At 35.0% G+C, this 19,981-nt stretch overlaps 1 protein-coding gene across 2 annotated transcripts in view; it reads right to left on the reverse strand.

Moving 5' to 3' along the window:
- Positions 1–17,155: 17,155 nt before the first annotated feature.
- The window catches only part of LOC149774889 (matrilin-1-like), a 30,033-nt gene continuing 27,207 nt past the window's right edge, over positions 17,156–19,981 (reverse strand). For both annotated transcript variants that reach the window (XM_089944631.1, XM_089944632.1), the window contains exon 13: positions 17,156–17,356. In XM_089944631.1, coding sequence (XP_089800757.1) covers positions 17,239–17,356 — 118 coding nt within the window. In that variant the 3' untranslated portion in view covers positions 17,156–17,238. The remainder of the gene's footprint in view (positions 17,357–19,981) is intronic.

The raw sequence follows: 19,981 nt of genomic DNA on the forward strand, positions 1-19,981 counted from the left end.
CTGCTCGAGCGCTGAAGACATTTTCATACAACTAGAAATCTTTGGTAGAATGCTGAAGGTAGATGTTATTATGTGTTTTTATATAAGGGTGCACACCAATACAGTGTGACACAGAAGAGTGTGGGAACAATGAAATCAAAAACCAGGTATGTAGATTCCGCTCACACCAAGATGAAAAAAATTGTGTAAGTAATTTGACAAACATTCATGTTTTCAACAACTGGCACACTCAAGTTGAATACCAATAGAATTGTACCTGATTGAAAAGAAAACAAAGGAATTTGTAATAAATATTACATCACATTTCGAACATAGTTGGATCGATGGACGGACGAACAGTTTGAGGGATGGGGATTAATTCACTTAGACATATATAGAGAAAGGTATTCGTGTAGGAAATAATATAGTTTTGGGCTGTTTAAAACAAAATGATAAACACAAGCGCAAAATGCGAGTGTCTACTTTTCCCCTCATAATACACCTGCAACTGTTATATGGTATCTATAACACAAGATTCTCAGCCAAATAGATGTGTGTACTTCCGTTTACGTATTTTCATCAAGGATGCGTTTCAGTACTTCCAGGAGACTGTGCTGACCAAACCATTCAATCATTTTCATAATGCTTGCCTCCAAAGTTGCTCAAAGACTGTGTGAATTTTATTTCAATACGTTCCTGCCACACTGTCTATACTCACTTACAAGATGTTACAAATGGCAAACAACAAAGATCCTGCTCTGCCATAGCAGAATGAGCATGCATATCAGGGTCTATGCTATTTGTTCTACTGATTATTCCTACGAAACTGCATAGATCCAGACATGATGACGCACTACGCGACATCAATCTTGGTCTGTGCAATTTTGCAGTTGGATTCGTCTTACAAGCGAGGAAAAACGGGAACTTTCTGATCATGAAGGTCATACTCCTCCCCATTTTGCGGGTTTCGCTTATTTTCACATATTTGCTAAGACAGTTTGCGTAGTAAACGTCACTATAAGTAGGGAAGACTTGATGTGGTAATTTGTAGGTTTATTTTATTGGGAAAATGAAATGTCTGTATCACATCATGTATCCTAGCTTTGAATCATGGTAGAGGGAGATAATTTCAAACTTTACAGTTTTAAGGAATGTAAGATTTCTCTCCCAGGGAATTACAGAGAGAGAGAGAGAGAGAGAGAGAGCAGGGTTATGAGCCTTAGCAGGATATGCTGCTCCCAGTTACCAGTCCCTCCCGTTATTGGTCAGCTACCTGTTAGAGAGATCTGTTCCATGATGTGCACTGCCTGTGGTGCCTTCATAGCTTTTGTCATCGTGACCTTTATCGTGCATTTTACTCTTTAAAATACACTACAGTACATTCTGATTTGAAATAGCTGCATAGCTAAAAGATTTGTTTCCCGCATGTTGAGGTTTTAAATATTGGGACATCTAAAATATTTGAATATCAAAAATTATATTTATTGTGTTTAAACATATAAAATCATCTAAACGTATTTGGAAAAGGCAGAAGTGCGTAATAAATTAAAAATCTCATTTGTGCTTTATTTTGAGTCGGGTGAAACAATTCGTTTTTACAGCGTATGAAAATGTTTAGGCCTGATGGCCACACAATATTCCGACGCCATATCAAACGAGTTCTTTACGCCGGCGACTCGAAACAAAACCCAAATGTAATGTTGTATATGCATGATATGCCCAAACTGTGATGTATTTCATTATGGCAATCTAAATCCACTGATTTCTACTGACGGTCACTTTTCTATTGGAAATTTTTTAATGTTCAATGTCATTCCTTGTTCGTTCATTTCTGTTCATATTCTTAAGTTAGAATAGTTCAGTTTGACAGTGATGTCATATGACATTCTATGAATCAATGCTTAAGAATTTCATATTTTTCATACTTTGTATTTATTACATACCCCTTAATTCCGGCTGCTTTATTCGTTAGAGAATATTGAAAACTGTATGATTATAATTTTATGATTGTTAGTCACTGAATGCCAACTTTTTCAAGTATTCAGCTTAAATGTCATGCCACGTAAAAAAGTTGACAAGGTTAGGCCTGGTGTGTCAATAGTAACTTACGCATAGTCAGGACCCTCAGCATGTGGCTTGTGATCCAATAGACCCCTGATCCCTGCATGTCGTCCCCATTAAGACAACCTCCCACCCTCTGAGCCCAGTTCATGACGATGATTGGGAAGAGGAACACAGACAAAATTCCGTCACTCATAAGGTAGGCGAACATAAAATACTGTTCTTGGCAACTTTGTAACCACTCAATGGCTACAAGAAATACGGTAAGATTCTGGTTCATTAAAGAGAACTTTACTTCATGCATTTCGTATGAATGACCAAAAAGTAAGCCCATCGCTCCATGTGCTCTTACGTCATTATAGCTCAGTTATGCATATTGCTTATTTGTGTAATAGTCATGTCTGAAATCAGGTGACACATTTAAATGAAAATTTGGTGGGCTGTTTGTTTTCGCTCAAGTGACAAAATGCATAAATGAATATGACACAGATACATAAAAGTCTCAGTGAAAAAGACGCTTTAACTTTAATTTCAGAGAAATTGTAATTACCTGCTAGAAATTAACTCTCAAATTTTGACATAGATTAACTTCTCAAAATTATACATTTTAAAAGGCAAAATTATAAATTTTAACGGATATTGATTGGTATACATTTGTCGGAGATTATCTGTAAATAGCGGTTTGATTCAAAATGCTTTGTTATTTTTTTACGTGATGTAACGAATAGCGCACAATGCGACTAGAGACACGGAATAATTAAAGTCACATGGCATTTAGTTAATCAAAGTTAAATAAACACTATATTGCAAATTCAATACTAGGTAAACATAAATAGACAAAAGAGCATGGCACAACGTCTTGTATTTTTGGCCATTCCGTGCTCCAGATCAAGAAAAGAAGCTATATTTTTAACACCAGTGATGAAGCCATAACTAATCCTAGTCTAGACTAGGTCCTCGCTTCGCATGCTGTCTGCTACATCACAGTAGTCTGGTTTGCTTGCATGTTTTGTATATCAGATTTACATAAGCAGTGAGTATACGAAACTGGAACCAGATTACCGTAACTAATAGCATATTATGAAAGAACCAGTCTTTCTGTTTATGGTAATGGACCTAACTAAATATATGAGCAGATTTTTATTTAAATTTATCAAATACCGTATAAAATGGATGCAAGTTTCAGTGTAAGTGTACTTTTTGTTACAAATTAACGCTAGTAGTTACTATACTAATACTATCACTATGACGACTACCAGGGCTGCCATTACTATCTGTCATGAGGTAAAAACACGGAAAAGAAAAATAATTGCAGCAGCATTGTCTTCATCATCAAAAATATTGACACGTACTTTATCATAACGATAAGAAGAACCATTAAACTTAGAGTGAAGAAGATTTGGGTGTCGTAAAATTTATTTTCAACCACGGAGTTGATATGTTTGGCTTAAAGGATGCATACGGAACTGCTAAACGGAGGTTATCGTCGACAAATAAGATGGTACGTCAACATGTGTGATCTTTACTAAAGCTTAAGTTTGCAGACAAGTTATCTCTGCTGGCTAAACTTAACATCAGACAAAAAGTAGATATCTTATTCATCTGATCGTAAATAAAGAGTACCTTTTGTTGTGTATTATTATGTATTACTTTCATTCTCTTTAACTTTGCACTGCTTTTCGTTTAAAAAAAATATTTTCACCATTTTTTACATGATAGTCTTGAACTATATGCGCATATCACCCACGTGATGTTACACACAAGAACAATATTTATGCCTAATGTCACTTCCCATTCGCCTTTGGAATCCGGAAAATCCACTGGAGCTTTCCAAGTTATTGTAGAGCAGGGTCTTGAAATTGGTACTGTCCCTACGGAAGGGAAGACTTGGGACAGAGTCTACTTCGGAAACGGCGCCTGCAGCTGCACTGCACTCTAAAACGGAACAAATGATAGTTGCACCATAAAACAAAACAATAGCATCGCAGAACACAAAGAAAAATGAAGAAATATCAACAACTGCTTCTCGCCCAGTTACAAAATCGTGCTGTTTTATTGATCCAAACATAATGAATCTGTTAACTTCTATTTACTCTCCATAGACCTAAGTCACGTGATAATCTGATTATTCGTGATCTTACGACCTCGCTTATTTCCATGCTGCATTTATTTCTTACCCAAACAAACGCTGCATTGGGAAAAGCTGTAAGCCTCGTTTACGTTTATAGCAAAACTCTCCGACGAGATTAATTCATTTTTAAGTTTCTGAAAAGGCGCAGTCGGATTGGTCAATATTTATAAGATCATTAGAGCACGGCTCTTGTCAGATCGCCATGTAAAGTCTACAGCGATATATCTAATTGCGATCGGATTTGCTATCATTTTCACTCTGTTGGCGATTGACATAGCTGTTGTGCTGGTGTTACGCAACGTTGATGTCAGTTTTTCCTAGTCATGGTCATGACATGATCGCACCCACCCCCGGAGAATATTTCATCTTTGTGTAGTTTTCAAAGTTATTATTATCATTATATTTTGACCTTATATTTGGTCATATATACACTTATGTTGAAATAAATATTTAATAGTATCGTTCGACACCCAATGGGTTAGGTGGAATTTTCCTGGCCACCTGCTTATTTGAGCTAATTGGTTTTCTCAGTTATAAGGTCTAGAATATTCGACGCTTTTTGTCCGGCACTAAAAAACTGTAAACGTTGATGCATAAAAACCTCTCCAAAGCCTTACTTACAGAGTCTAATGATTCAATTAGATCATAATTCAAACGAATCAGAATAACATAAGTTTGGTGCGAACTAAATTTCAAACTTTCCAGTAAGAAATTAAAGGGGACCAACATGCAAAACTGAAATTCTCGCAAACTTCATATATAATTTGCTATATGTATAAGGTTCATTTTCTAAAAATTTTTAACTTTTATTCTTACTCGTTACGAAGAAATTTATGAAAAACCGATCATCTCTCCCGATCCGTCTTGAATAGAACAACGCGCATCCCTCCCCTGTAAAAATAGCGGATGTGACGTCATTTGAGACACTGTGTACACACTGGCATTGTTGATCATGAATTATGGAGAACTCGCCCTGGTTGTTAAGGCTTTATTTATTGTTGTTTTTCTTCAACTAAATAACTTATTAAATCTATAAAATTTGCAACTTTTCAACTTTTCCATTTGATCAACTCCGCTTCTGCACTTAACGAAAAAGAAGTGGCATCTATCCCTTTTGCTCTGCTCTGCAAATCATTAAATGCATTTTAATTGGAAAATTAGAGCGGGTGTAAGCATGATGTGACATCTGCAGTTTTTTACATGAAAGGGCTCCAACCTAATAACTAAAATCATCCTGAGACGACTTTATGGCATGGACCTCTATAACCCGAAATCGACTGAATTGGCGATGACCGTCAATAAGCCAAAGGGTTATACTATCATCTCTCTAACTGAACAATTTAATCTGATATTTCATTGAGATTTGCTAACCATTGACGAATGATACTTGAACTCAATAGAAACCATCAATGACGCCTAGTCAGGAAATCCGGTCGCTATTGAGTTCAACATCATGGCTAATGCACAGAATTCGGACGGTTTCTGAAAGCTATCATGTACTACGCCCATCATTTAGTTTATTTCTTCTTTTTTGTCAGTGTTCGTAATTTTATTATTTCTCAATAAAACAAACTGTTTAAAGTTGAACGAGAAGTTTAAAAAGTATTTCACCACTAAACTGCCGATGCACAATAAACATGATTACGTTATTTTATTATATATAACAATACCATGATCACGTGTACTAACGGTATTTTGTTACTTTAAATGCATATTTGAATTGCTCAATGTACTTGGGACATAATGAGAAGATCATCTTTAAAAACAAATTTAAATGTCACATTTAAATCCTGGACTAAACTGAATAACATTTCACATGGTCCGAATCAGCTTGGAAGTTTGGAGAATCAGCCAGATATATGGGCCGAATCAGTCAGCGATTTGTACCGAATCAGCCGGGTCCGAGTTTGAGAGTAATTACCACATTAATGAATAATGTTACTATAATAGATTTATCAATCAAGAAAGTTAACAGTAACATTTGTTTAAAAATTTGTTTAAAAAATTGTATCGTGGTATTCCGGTGTGTGTAGTTATAAGAAATCTAACGAGTTTATATGAACACACAGACTTTCAATTATAAGTGATTTATTTTTCTATTATTGACATTACACAAAAAAGATAAATGCAGAATGGAAAGGATGGGTTTATTACACAACGAGTGGAAAACAGTCTTGAACTTAAGTGTGGAAGAAAATGCATATTCATCCGATGCAGTTACATACAAAATCAAACGTGCATAATAAATTGATATTGGAAACATGGAATGAAAAACCATAAACATTTATTTAATGTTATTTCATTTGGTAGATAATATCTTACTTTTCAAAGATGGAGGGGAAAAAAAGAGTAAAATAATTGAAGATTGTTCCAGAACTCATTCACGCAATTTAGAGCTGTGCATTGAACTATCTTGTTTCTACTTGACACTTCGCTACACAAACTGAATACAACTCTTATACGTTAATCGTCTCAAATGACGTCACATCCTGCTTGTATGGACGGGAGATAACAAATTCGCGGCAGGTTCTTTCCGTTTGATCTCGGAAGAGAGGACAATATTTTGTATGAAATGTTTGTGCAAATACAATAGATGCAAAGAAAAAAATAATCGGAATAGATTATATACACAAACTACTTTATATCCTTCTATTTGCAATAAAATTGTGCAGGTCCGGGGTTTCGTCCCCGTTAAGGTATTTCTTGAGTTTTATTTTCTTCAAAAGATTCGGTTCGATAAACTGTATGAGGAAATCAAAGTGTTTTTAGAAGACTTCTTCCATCACAAAACAATTAAATACTTAATCTATGCGGCGCCTGAGGCTACATGGAAAACTGCAGGATGATACATGTGTGAATTGTGAGCGCCGTACATCCGTTTGATCTACTATGTTCACTTCCGATATGAATAAAACAGAGAGCGACATAACTGAGATCTGACAGGAACCAATACAAATTCATGTTTTGGTCACCTTTGGAATTACAGGACACTTATATTTAGTAGCATATGAGATAAACACGTGCATTTTATGTCAAGGTTGCAATAAGTAACGGTATATTCCAAATATTTTTTTTCTTTCTCTTTCATTAGTATGATAGCTGTAATTTGAATGGTAAATATAAAAGATTAACAGAACATAACCTTGCATTTGACACCAGTCAGATCTAATTATTTATAAGTGGCTCTCGATTTTAACACTAAACCGTACATTTTTAATTAAATCAAAGCTGAGCAGCAGTTTTGTATGACATGGGGTTTACATCAGTGAAACGTCCCATCATAAAGTTAGTCTAATATTTTTCACAAACGTAAAGCTTTATGAAAGAAAAACTCCAGTATTCCAAAACCCTTTGCACCAGAATGAGGAAAACGGAACAGATGGATGGATATAATAGGCATGTTTTGGGGTCAATAGTGGCGGTATTAGAGAAAATGAAGTTGTGACCTTGTGTTGCAACACGTGACTCTGAGATTTATGTGCCCACGACTTGAACTATGATCTTCAACTACAATGTAAATTCCTTATGATCTCCAACTGCACTGCAGATACCTTACGATCTTCAACTACACTGTAAATTCCTTATGATCTTCGATTACACTGCAGATACCTTATGATCTTCAACTACAGTGTAAATACTTTATGATTTTCAACTACACTGCAGATACCTTATGATCTTCATCTACACTGTAGATACCTTATGATTTTCAACTACGGTGTAAATACCTTATGATCTTCAATTACACTGCAGATACCTTACAATTGACATAATCATTATCAACAGCACTATCTTGATAAACAACCACGATTACTCAGCAGCAGCAGCTGCTACTGCCACTATTACGTCTTCTTCTGCAATACAATTTTGCACGTGAAAAGGTTAAACTGGGAAGCTCTTTCTGAAAGAATATTCATAAAACCTGGAAATAAAAGTCATATAATCAAAGACTAATACCGGTATCTGCAAAAGTCGGAGTAGACTATTTATCATCACGGGACATTTGCGATAAATGTCAGAGATACGACCATTTTCAGGCCTGTAGTTCCTTAAACTGTCGAGCTTTAGAGTTTGTGCTAACCAGTCACACCGGACATTGCATTTCCAACGTTTGACTGGTTAACAATGGAAACATTATCTAAAATTCAGGTTCTAAGTTTCATGATCTCCAGGCATGTTCCTTCAATGTGTAACAGAGACAGATTCGAACATAATTGCAATAACTCTCTCTCTTTCTCTCTCTCTCTCTCTCGCGTTACTTGTCTTTGAAATTTTATTGTATGTTGATCTTCAGATGAACTTTACGATTGGGTCCAAAGAGCTCTTCAAAGCTTGGAGCATAGAAAATGGTATTTGCCGCCAGATGACTCCCAGCCTTTTCTAACAGCCGAACTGTTCTTGAAGCGGATGAACTAACCATTGTTTGAGTTGCAATCTCACTGTCTGTAAACAGGATTAACGACACTAAGGAAAATACGAAGGGAACTCGAAGACAATATGAAATAACGGATATAATCAGATATATATTCTGTGTTAAACAATAATTTTAGGTAATCAATATGTTTTGTGTTAAACTGTGACTTTAAGTGATCAAGATATGTTCTGTGTTAACAAGTATGTTCACGTGTACTTTTCTCGAGTAGTTCACTGAGACATTAAAAGTTCGTTAACAGAACCAACACTCCCTTGTTTATTAAAAATATTCATATGAATTATTAATGTTTCCCAATCATATAAAATGTTGACGGTTCACAGCCATGTAAAATATTAATGGGGAAAATTGCAAAGCAGCTGTTGTGCGACAGACCATTTAGTTAGCGGAAATAAGAATTTTGCGTCGTCTTGGCTTATAAGCTTTGATACTCTTAGTTTCCTACCAAAACCTTCAGTTGTATTTTTTTTCTAGAATTTAGTATTTTGGCTGACTTGTAAAATAGTACGTCTCTGATAGATATGTGATAGCCCTTGGCTTCATTATGCTCTTTTATGCTATTGGTATAGACCATAGAGAGCTTTGGTCATTGTCTGTTTGCGAAAATTTACGAATATTTCTCCTAAATAACTATTTAGATGATCAGAAAGGTATTTTCAATACTGCGTCTCTCACGTTTGTTGTAGACATTGCGAATGTCACGTTCATTCGTTTGCTTGTTCGAAAGTATCGTTTGTGACTCATTGAACTCGTCCACATCGTCAACTTGATCATCTCTACATTCGAATGGACAAAACAGTTTGTTTAGTTCATTCACAAGTAAATCTAATAAACCAAAAGCTAAAGCGTCTACTACATGAGTGTAAATGGTTTGATTACAAACTAGTTCCTAATAAACGATAATATTTCTTGACACACGTGTGGTACAGTATGAAGCCGTGTACTATAAAAAAAATAGGGTACGGTTCTAGCACTGTAAAATTAACGGAGAAAACAAAGAGCATATAATTAAAAAATCCTAATCATGTAAAATATTTGTTTCCTATTTATGTACAAGAGTTATGTGTCTCGCCTTTATCACGCTTTAATTTCGAACCGTTCTTTTTGTTTTTTGTTTTTGGTATTTGCTTTTCATGTTACTGTCCCATGAAATGCACTGACAAGCTTTACATGTGATTTTCATGTAAAAATATACGATCTGTGGTTTACCTTTACTTTAGTTTTGTATTTCGTTGTAATGCACAGTTCTGATATGCTTTTCAAAACTATTTTCTCATGCGTGATAAACCTTGATCTCAGTCATGACAATGAAGATCTTTTCTCTTTTGTTTTCTCTTGTAGTTGCTTGGGTTCAATAGCTTTTCACGTGACACTGGCTGGTAACCAGCACTTCGATAATATCCATCAATATTACTTAAACTTGTCTCGTTATCTGTGATAAATAGGAGGGCTGTTGTGCCTTACCTGACATAAGTGATTGTTTGTTTGTAGTTTTTTATAGCATAAAACATATTATTTCCTATGGTCTTAAACTGACATAGTTTCCAGCAAACCCGATTAAAACACAAAGAATATATAAAAAACTGAGCTTTGGTAACAAAAATGATTTAGTACAAACTTTATTTTTATTTAAAGATAACACATTTGAGATAACAAATACTTTTTATATACAGTTGAGAGTGGAAAGGGATTGAATTATAGAGTGACACAATCAATGCAAACATAATTTTCATTTTCCATTCAACCTGAAAATAAAAAAATCAAATGTCTACAAATTTATTCGGAAAATACCTTTAAGCGGCGTCAGAGTGAAAATGTCTCTAAATAATCATATAAAACGAAATATTGTTAATATAACTTACTCTTTTAATTATTTGGTGTAAATAGAGAATTTAATCACTAAGCTGTTGAAAATGATTAATAAGAGTCATTATATGCAATTAAGCAAATTCCGATTTAAGTTCTGAATTTTTTATTTAAAAAAATCCACAATACACGAGCATGCCATACATTCTGAGGCAGAGTGGAGATATTTAGGATTCTGTTTTGATCCATCAATTCAGTTGCTGACTGCGTATCCGAAAAGACCGCTTCGGTGGCCTAGTGGTTAGAGCGTCCGTCTCGGAAGCGGTAGGTCGTGGGTTCGAACCCAGCCTAGTCATACCAAAGACTTACAAAAATGGTACTAACAGCTGCCTCACTAGGCGTTCAGCCTTAAGAAGTTAGTGTTAGGACTGGTCGGCCTGGTGTCAGGATAATGTGACATGATGCCCCAGTGCAAGACATCACTATAAACTGACACACTGCAGACATCGTAGCGATATGATAAAAAACTTGTTAAAGCTACGTTAAACCCCCCCCCACACACACACTATAGTAGAAATCAATAAAAAAAACCACAACAAACAATAATTCATTGTGAGTACAAACTTGACATGTTTCAAAGTTGAGTGACATGTCCGTTAAAAAAAATAACAACATTCTTTATTCATGTTAGAAAAATGGACCATATATGTTGTTCATATACCTCGATCATTATGGTAACCGGATGTTCTTTTTCCATTTTATTTCCATGGAGATAGTAAACCTGACGGCATTTGCATACTTTTCACTCATCAAGTACATGTACATATATAGTTATGATAATAATGCTTGGAAATAACACATAATCTCCTTCAATTTTAGGATAGTGAATTAAAGTATTAAAATATGAATTTTCTGGATAAGAAATGTAATTTTTGCAGCTGTATTTCTTACATGAATAATTCAATGAAATATTTGATATTATGAAGATTTTTTTTTTGATGTTCCAGTTTTCTACATGTCATATTGTAAACTGTCTGCTTTGGAGAAATAAGCACATGTATAGATTTTCATCCAAGGAAAAGTGTTCAGGTTCCATTTTTCGTGCGATATCGCTTCGGTACGTCATATAAAATATTTTGTTATATACTAAATCGTTTTTCTGTTCAAAACTGATTTTGGACAACCTGACCACGTGATTAGGTGAGATAAATGTCTAGATAGCTGGTATACATGTCAAGAAAAATGACACTGGGTTCCAGAAATCCACAACGTCAAAGAAAAGGAACATCAAAGACAGGAGAAAAGAAATACAAATATAAAGATACGTGCTATCATTAACTGTCTTCAACATGATGTTTGAAGAAAGTAAGATCAAGAGAAAAATAAGGAAATTTTAAAAGAAGAGAAGCAGTATGGGGAGAAGACGGAACAGCAGAAAAACCATTCCACATACAAATTCAACGCAAATCATGCAGAAGAAGCAGCAGAATAACATATGTTCACGTTTAAAATTTGGTATTTGTATATGAAAAGGAAGGGACAGCCCTTTGTCCTACCTCTTCATTTATGTTGGTTCTGAAAAAATTGTTCTTCACTACGTCTAATTTTCTTAACTCCTCGGTCTCCATCTCCCCCCCCCCCCCCCATCTATCTCTCTCTGGCAAAACACTGCGCGAGGCTACATTATCGTCTCCATGTTAAATTCTCTCAGCCTCTGTCTCCACACACACACACACACACACGTACTTGAAATGTAGATTATGTTGTAGTCTCCAGAGTTCTTGCCCTTGATATAAAGCGTGGGTACTAATAATAGAGACGAATCCTCCCAGTTTCCTATCTACTAAAGATAACTGGTTAGACTTTCATTTCTTATTAATGTCTAATATAGATAACACATATGAATGACGATGAAGGTCCTGCGTGAAATGAAAATGGCAATTTTAAACCGAGTCAACCCATAACAAATCAAGAAAGATAGTGTTCATTCCTTGAAAAATTAAACCCCATGTCCCATTTCACTGTGATTTTTGTTCACGAGATGATAAAACAAAAAGTATCTACTTGTCTCAATTTGTTTTCTCTATGAATAAGGTAAAACGCACACATATATAGTATATATGATTGGGTGTTGAATAGTAATAACTATTTGTTTGCAAATTGGTTATGTTCCTCTGATTGGTTTGCTACGTCTGTACTTAGAATCTATTTGCTCCAGTATTTATACTATGCTGGATACAGTGAGCAATCTGAAATTGGAATTATTAAATTTTTAATGTATTTATTTTATTAGGAGTGGTAAAAGCCTTCAGCGTGAAATTCCCAATTTTAATCAACTAGTGTTCCAAAATTCTCAAACATTACATACTGTCTGGATTTAGGATTTTTGCATATTAATTTCCGTTGTCCAGACTTTTCGCATATCCATTCTTTGTATAATTTTCACCACCTATATATTTCAATTCATTGTCCGCTTACCAGATTAGAAACATGACTAGTTTCGTCTGTCATGAAAATGAGCAAGAAATAGTAAGCAATAAAGAAACTATAACTATATGGAACGTCTACCTGTAAAAAATTTATCTTAATATCTTTAAATGTTCTTGAATAAACGTGGACTACTCATTCGTAGGATGCAAAACGTCCAGACAATAAATCCTCTTATTCAATTAATTGTACTGCGAAATGCTGAGAGAAAAAAATGGTATTTTTCATTCTTTCGATAAATGGAGTTCTGGTTATTTTAGGATTCCCCTCACCTGATAAGGGGACATGGTTAGTAAATAACCGTGTACTAGACAGTAAATATATGGATGCTGAGTAGTAAATACACTGGGAGGTTGACAGCAGAAAACTGGATGTAGTGTAGTAGATAACTGGCTGGTGGATAGAAGAAAACTGGATGCTGGCCATTAAATAAACTGGATACTGGATTGTAGTTAACTGGCTATTGATAGATAACTGGTTGTTGATAATAGATAACTGCGTGCTAGAATGCAAATAAACTAGGTAATGGATAGGAGATAACTAGGTTTTGGATGTTGATAGCAGATAAACAGTTGGTGGATAGAATATAACCTGGTGCTGGTCAGCAGATAACTGGGTGTTGGCTAGTGGGCAACTATATGTTGGTTAGTAGATAAATGGATGTTGATAGTAGATAAATGGTTGAATGATAGTAGATAATTGGTTGGTGGATAGTAGATAACTGGGTGCAGGATATTAGATAACTTGTGCTGGATATTAGATAGCTGGATGTTGAATAGTTAATGACAGGGTGGTGGCCTATTGCTAATTTCCGTTGTCTTCAGAATCCCACAAAATAAAACAGACAGACTACTCATGTGAAACTGACGTAATACGACATTTCATTTAGTGAAAAGACAGTCGTATGCTATAGTGTTACAAACATGCATTTGAAAATGATGGACTGATGGTTATTTCCGTTTTGCCCCATACATAGTTGACCCTTTTTAACATAAGGGTACCTGTTTGTCCGTAACGTGTCATATTCCACTACCTGTTTACAGTTATTACTAATTAATAGCTGCTGTTGAATGTTATAGAACAATGAAGCAAATTAAAACTGGTCTTTGCCATATATAATAATGTAAATGAGACCTCTCATTTATTTTAAATGGATTAAATTAAGTCAAAAATATACATAAGATATTCTTATTGAGATGCTCTACTACTATTACTACTACTAATATAACAACAACAACAATAATAATAACAACAACAATAATAATATAATAATAATAACAATAATAATAATAATAATAATAATAATAATAATAATAATAATAATAATAATAGTAATAATAACAATAATAAGCAACAACAATTTATAGGTACCAGAAGATGAGAAGAATATATCTGAAAGTAATCTACTTTGGATACTATATTTGCAGTTTGAAAAGGTCTATTAATATGTCAAGTTGCATCCCAGCAAATTGTGTTGAACTTTTATTGTCCATTGAGAGTATGTGAACTTGACAATCAAAGATTTGCATTTCTGTGCATCTGCATTGGCTGATAACGTAGATTCATAACCCTCTGACTTTCGTATCGAACTTTGTGGCAAAGAAGCTGTCTCCCAGTGGGCTAATTCTACCTCATCATTGGCGTTACTGCTACCACCTGTCTCTGGGTTGTCATGCTCATAAAATTGTCGCCAATTCCGTTGTTTCTTCTTCTCTCTCATGTTGTATCGGAACTGTCCTTATTTTAAATTTAAATTTCAGTCTTCAGTTGATTACAACAAATGTTAGTAAAATCTTGTTATTAACATTCGGTGTAGAGTTCCATGTCCATGGAGTAAATGATGACTGAATCGTGGAATCAAGGTACTTGCAGGCCGTGGTGTATATGATGAATGAATCGTGGAATCAAGGAAAATTGCTCATTGCTGGCCGTGGTGTATATGATGACATACATACATACATACATACATACATACATACATACATACATACATACATGCATGCATGCATGCATGCATGCAGGCAGACAGACAGACAGACAGACAGACATATAGTTAAGCTGCCCAACAAAGTTAGAAGAACAGGTAATCAGGGGCCGTAACTCGTCTAAATGATGACAGGGAGTTCTGGAAATTGAATTATTACAAAATTTGGTTAAAATCCAAATATTCCCAGTAAAATTATCTGGCCGTGATTACTCTTGGGCTATGCCAACTTTCAACAGTAATGAGCCCGAACGCTGATATAAAATGCTGGTAATAAAATTCAGGCAAGAGTTCAATAATATAATGCTACACAATAAATCTGAATGAAATCCAATAATAATTTGTAACGCTAGAGTAAAAAACAAATTTTGATAAAGAGGACCACATTCTACCAGGTAAAAAAAATTATATCCTTAAAATTACCATCTTGCGGTATAGCTGGTTGAAAATTTAAATCATCCTGGATCTCGCCAGTGTAAAGTGGCACATCCAACATTCATAGTAAACTTATGCTCGGGAACCACTCAATGGAAGCGGAAAATCAGGGGATATAACTCCTCTATATCGTGGTTTAGAATCCCGGAAATGGAGTTCATCAACGATCTCATTAAGACCGTGCGCATATTAAAATTAGTTGAAATCGAACAATCCTAGCTTACGTTATGTTGCACCATGGTTTCAAATGATAGACAATCAGGGACCATAACTGTTATCAGTGATATATATGACGATGGAAATTAAACTCACACAAGGTCTCGTGAATATAAAGTTGGATGCAAATTAATTTAAAATGCAACTAATTCTGTTCCAATTAAATTGGCTGTCAAATAATCCGCCACCCTCAGTAAAGTAATCATTATAATGTATCTGATCGATTAGGAAGAAATTCAGATGTGAACCATTCCAAATCTTTCCAATTTGAAACTACATCCATTGGAAAGGAACCCATGTTTTCACAGCATACCACGCGGTCAAATTAACAGATTAAAAGAAGTCCTGCTATTGACCTGGCATACTGAACTAATTGACGTCACTTGGAATTTTCCGTGGAAGTGTTCACATTAAAATGAATCTTTCTTGTTAATTGTGGAATGAATATTAAAGAACAATCTTTCTTTAAGTTGCATTTTGAAGAGAAAAAAATACGATTTGAAAATGTCGGATCCGTAAACTTTTTTGGTGTTTCATGTAAAATCAATCGTGACTATTTTTCTTCATGCATTAATTTTTATGTAAAACGTTTAAGAGAACAGTAACTATTGTTTAAAATAAATACATGTATTTCTGTGTCTTTACTTTTATCTCTTAAAAAAGATGTAAGCTATTAACGGAATCTGAAACGAGCAATCGTTTAATATTGAATTTCTAGTTTTGCGAAATCGTTTGCTTATTTACTGTCCATTTTCAAGACAGAACATGCTGTACATAAATCTTGTTCGAAGAAAAACATAAATTTGCAGCGTTTGAAATGGCATTTGTTTTCTTTTGGCTTAGGTTGAAAATATTAGAGATGTGCTTAGCCTAATCCTCAACCTTTATTTCCAGACAGCCATCATTCCAATCCAGACTGAGTTGCCCTTTTACTCATTAATGCGCGCCGTTCTCCTAATTTTCAGAAAATTTTATATCTCGATTCTGCCAGTGTCCACATGATCTTAGGCCAAAATTTGGTAACTTACCCCACAATCGACCAGTCCGTAAATCGCACTTCTACTTCTGTTTGCTACACTTTCATTGGATTTCAACAGCTTTCCCCAAAACGACGTTCCTCCAAAAATTAACACCATATTGCAAAATCTTGTAACATAGCACACTGATGTATTTTACTGACATTGGTCCTTATCGGTTTATCTTTCACCTTAACATTTGTTTCATAAATGAAAACCAAACAAACTCCTGTTTACTCGACTCACTTTGCATGTTTTAATTCACTTTGCATGTTTTATTTTCTTCTTATTTCTGTTTCTGCAACTTAAAAAACAAATAAGTGTAGACAAATAGAAAACTAGTTGAAAATATGCATAAAGGTATGAATTCTTATTAAACCTGTACTTTTAAAGAAAAAACTATATTTCTTAAAAATGCATGATTACAAAACAGTTCTGCGTCGAATTCACTCGTTACTAGTCATTCTGTTATCAACCTATCTATATTTCCGATGTCATTCTGGGATCATCTTAACTATATTTCCGGTGCTGACGCGCCTGACAACCATTAAATATATTGACTGTTATCCATATGGCTTATTTCATAATAAAGCAAGCCACAACGATATGTATCATTTTAATAAATTTTACTTCCACTCATCAATCAAAACAGTTGTGTAAGGCTTTTTGTAGACATGTCGATTAAGTTTCAGCCTTAATTTTTTGGTAGCTCTACAGTTAACGTATAGCCAGGAGGACAGGCTGGCATTGGGCATGCGCTGCCTGGTATCGTCGTCATGATGCATTCCTTAGGCAACTTCCAGTCCGGACAACTGAAGAAAAAAATACGATCAATTTATTCATGAAATAAGCCCACAGTTTTATCTTTTGGTCACAATTTTATTCCTTCATGTACAACCGACCTAGGCCATGTGACATAGGCAGTCATTAAGTAAATAAATCCTTGTCAATCGACAACACACGCACACACACGCACATACGCGCGCGCATGCGTGATCCATACAAATTGTCAATATATTTGACGAAATTAACGCAAGGTTACAATATTTTTGTTTCCATAAATTTTATAAAATTAAAATTGGCCCGGCGTGAGCTGACCTTAAACTGGACCTGTCCCTTATAAAATAAAATATGGGTTTTCGTGAAATTTTGCTGCATTTATTTAACAAATAAACGTTTTATTTTTTCCTCTTTGCACGTTGATAATTACGTCAATCATTAAAGTCATTAAGAAATATATATAATAGTTCATCTACACAGGTAGTTAGGTAAGGAAACAAAGTTAGAATTTATATTTGATAGCTGAAAAGTAGAAGGCCAAAGTAGTTAGAACAGGAAAGACTGGTTCATAGATAGAAATATATTCTATACATTGGCTGCAGATCATTTGATCAGTTACTAAGTCAAACTCAAACTATGTTTACCTATAAATCCACGACGAATGGAATTTTTTGCAAGTTTCGTATCATAATACTGGCATTTTGACTGCACAACACATTTATCAGATCTGATCGTAGGAATTTTGTCAAGTTTACTTTTCATTTTGTTTGTTTATGTTGCAATACGCTAATACACTCATCCCTCCGACTGAAAAGAACAACGCAGCAAGCTTGACTTGTAAATGACAACGGTTTTGTATTTATTTATTTTACAGACCTGCATGTTTTGCCCACACTAATTTTATCTCTGCAATTATTTGCCAGACAGTAATTATGAATCAGTGTCGTGTAACACAGTCACACCTTCTACTCTTTAACAAATACAACGGAAAGGAAGAAACGAGACTAGAACGAGAAGGATTGGGTTAGGTTCAGTGGCCTTCTGGCACCCGGAGCAACCGCCCCATCTCCCCCCTCGTTAGTTAGCTACTGTTTGGGTTTGTATATATTTATCGATTTTAATCTATGTACGAAATCAGTTTTGAGAACCTGTAGTAGTATGTAGTTAGTACGCAGTTTTCTCCTGTACATTTCTATATGAAAATCTTACTTAAATAATTATTGCCATATCTACTACAGTTTCTCAAAACCGTGTTTTCGTACATAGATCAAAATCAATAAATATAAACCAACCCGATTGCCTCCTTCTTATCCTATTCACCGAGTTGTTTGTTCCTTTCTGCGGTATTTATCTCCAAAAAAAACCAAACAACGGTTGTGATTGAATTATTATGTCAGTTATAGATGATTAAAACCGCTCTTGCATAATAGATTCTTCGGTATATTTAGAGAAATACGTGTTGCTAATCATCATAGATGAATGTCTTTTATTTCGAAACATACCTGAAATATAAATCGCGAAAGTTACGTCATTAAAAAAGACATAGCCAAATCACCTTGAAATTGACGACATGCATTAAAACAATCATTGGCAAACCAACCTTGGCGGCAGGCTCGTCACATTTCATTGGAAAAGAAAATCGGCATGCAGTTTGAATGGTCAGCACTATGATTAGGGAGGGAAGTGTCCAAACACTGCATGCTGCTAAGTTGGGAGGCAAAAGTCGACAAGTTCATTACACTTAAAATATTACGAGATCAACATACATATCAAAATAAACAATAAATCTTTATTTTATATTTATCAAAACTTGCTTAAACACTCACATTATTCTATCTACGCAAGAAAATGCGACACTGACTTGGACACGGATAGCACGACCGAACTGACGAACTTTAACAGTGGGTGGTAACACCGAATGGATAGATGAATAAAAATGGTAAATAAGGGTTCTGATATTCGCACAAATTGAAACTTGCAGTACAATTAAGCGCGACCTCTCTCTCTCCTTCTATCTCTCTCTCTCACAAACACACACACACACGCACATACATACATACACACACACAATGTTTTAAACTTGTCCATGGGCAAGTAGTTTGCAAACTTATAATGCCGGACGAATTTGGGCTTGTCCCTGAGGTTGGGTAAGTTGATATATCTCTGTCTGCCTCTGTCCCTGTCGCTATAATTCTGACTCAATATTTCAGATTTGGTCATGGGCAAAAACGTTTGCAAATATAGTACGCACGGGCCGAATTTGAGCTTGTCCCGGGCGTAGGGCATTCTGTATGTTCTGCCTGTAAGTACATGTGTCCGATATCTTGAATGACAAATTCTTTTAGCAGTGGCCTACGAGCGTGCGATTAGGTTATACAACAAAGAGTACACAGTACAAATACAATAACATGTATGTGTTATGCTTCAACTTATAATAAACATCAGTTACCAGCTCCAAATTATAATGAACATCAGTTACCAGCTCCAACTTATAATAAACATCAGTTACCAGCTCCAACGTATAATGAGCATCAGTTACCAGCTCCAACGTATAACGAACATCAGTTACCACCTCAAACTTAATATGAACATCAGCTACCAGCTCCAACGTATAACGAACATCAGTTACCAGCTCCAATTTATAATGAACATCAGTT

This window comes from Sinohyriopsis cumingii, unplaced genomic scaffold (genome assembly GCF_028554795.1).
Source record: "Sinohyriopsis cumingii isolate HCF-2022 unplaced genomic scaffold, ASM2855479v2 utg000088l, whole genome shotgun sequence".
Taxonomy (NCBI): Eukaryota; Metazoa; Mollusca; class Bivalvia; order Unionida; family Unionidae; genus Sinohyriopsis; species Sinohyriopsis cumingii.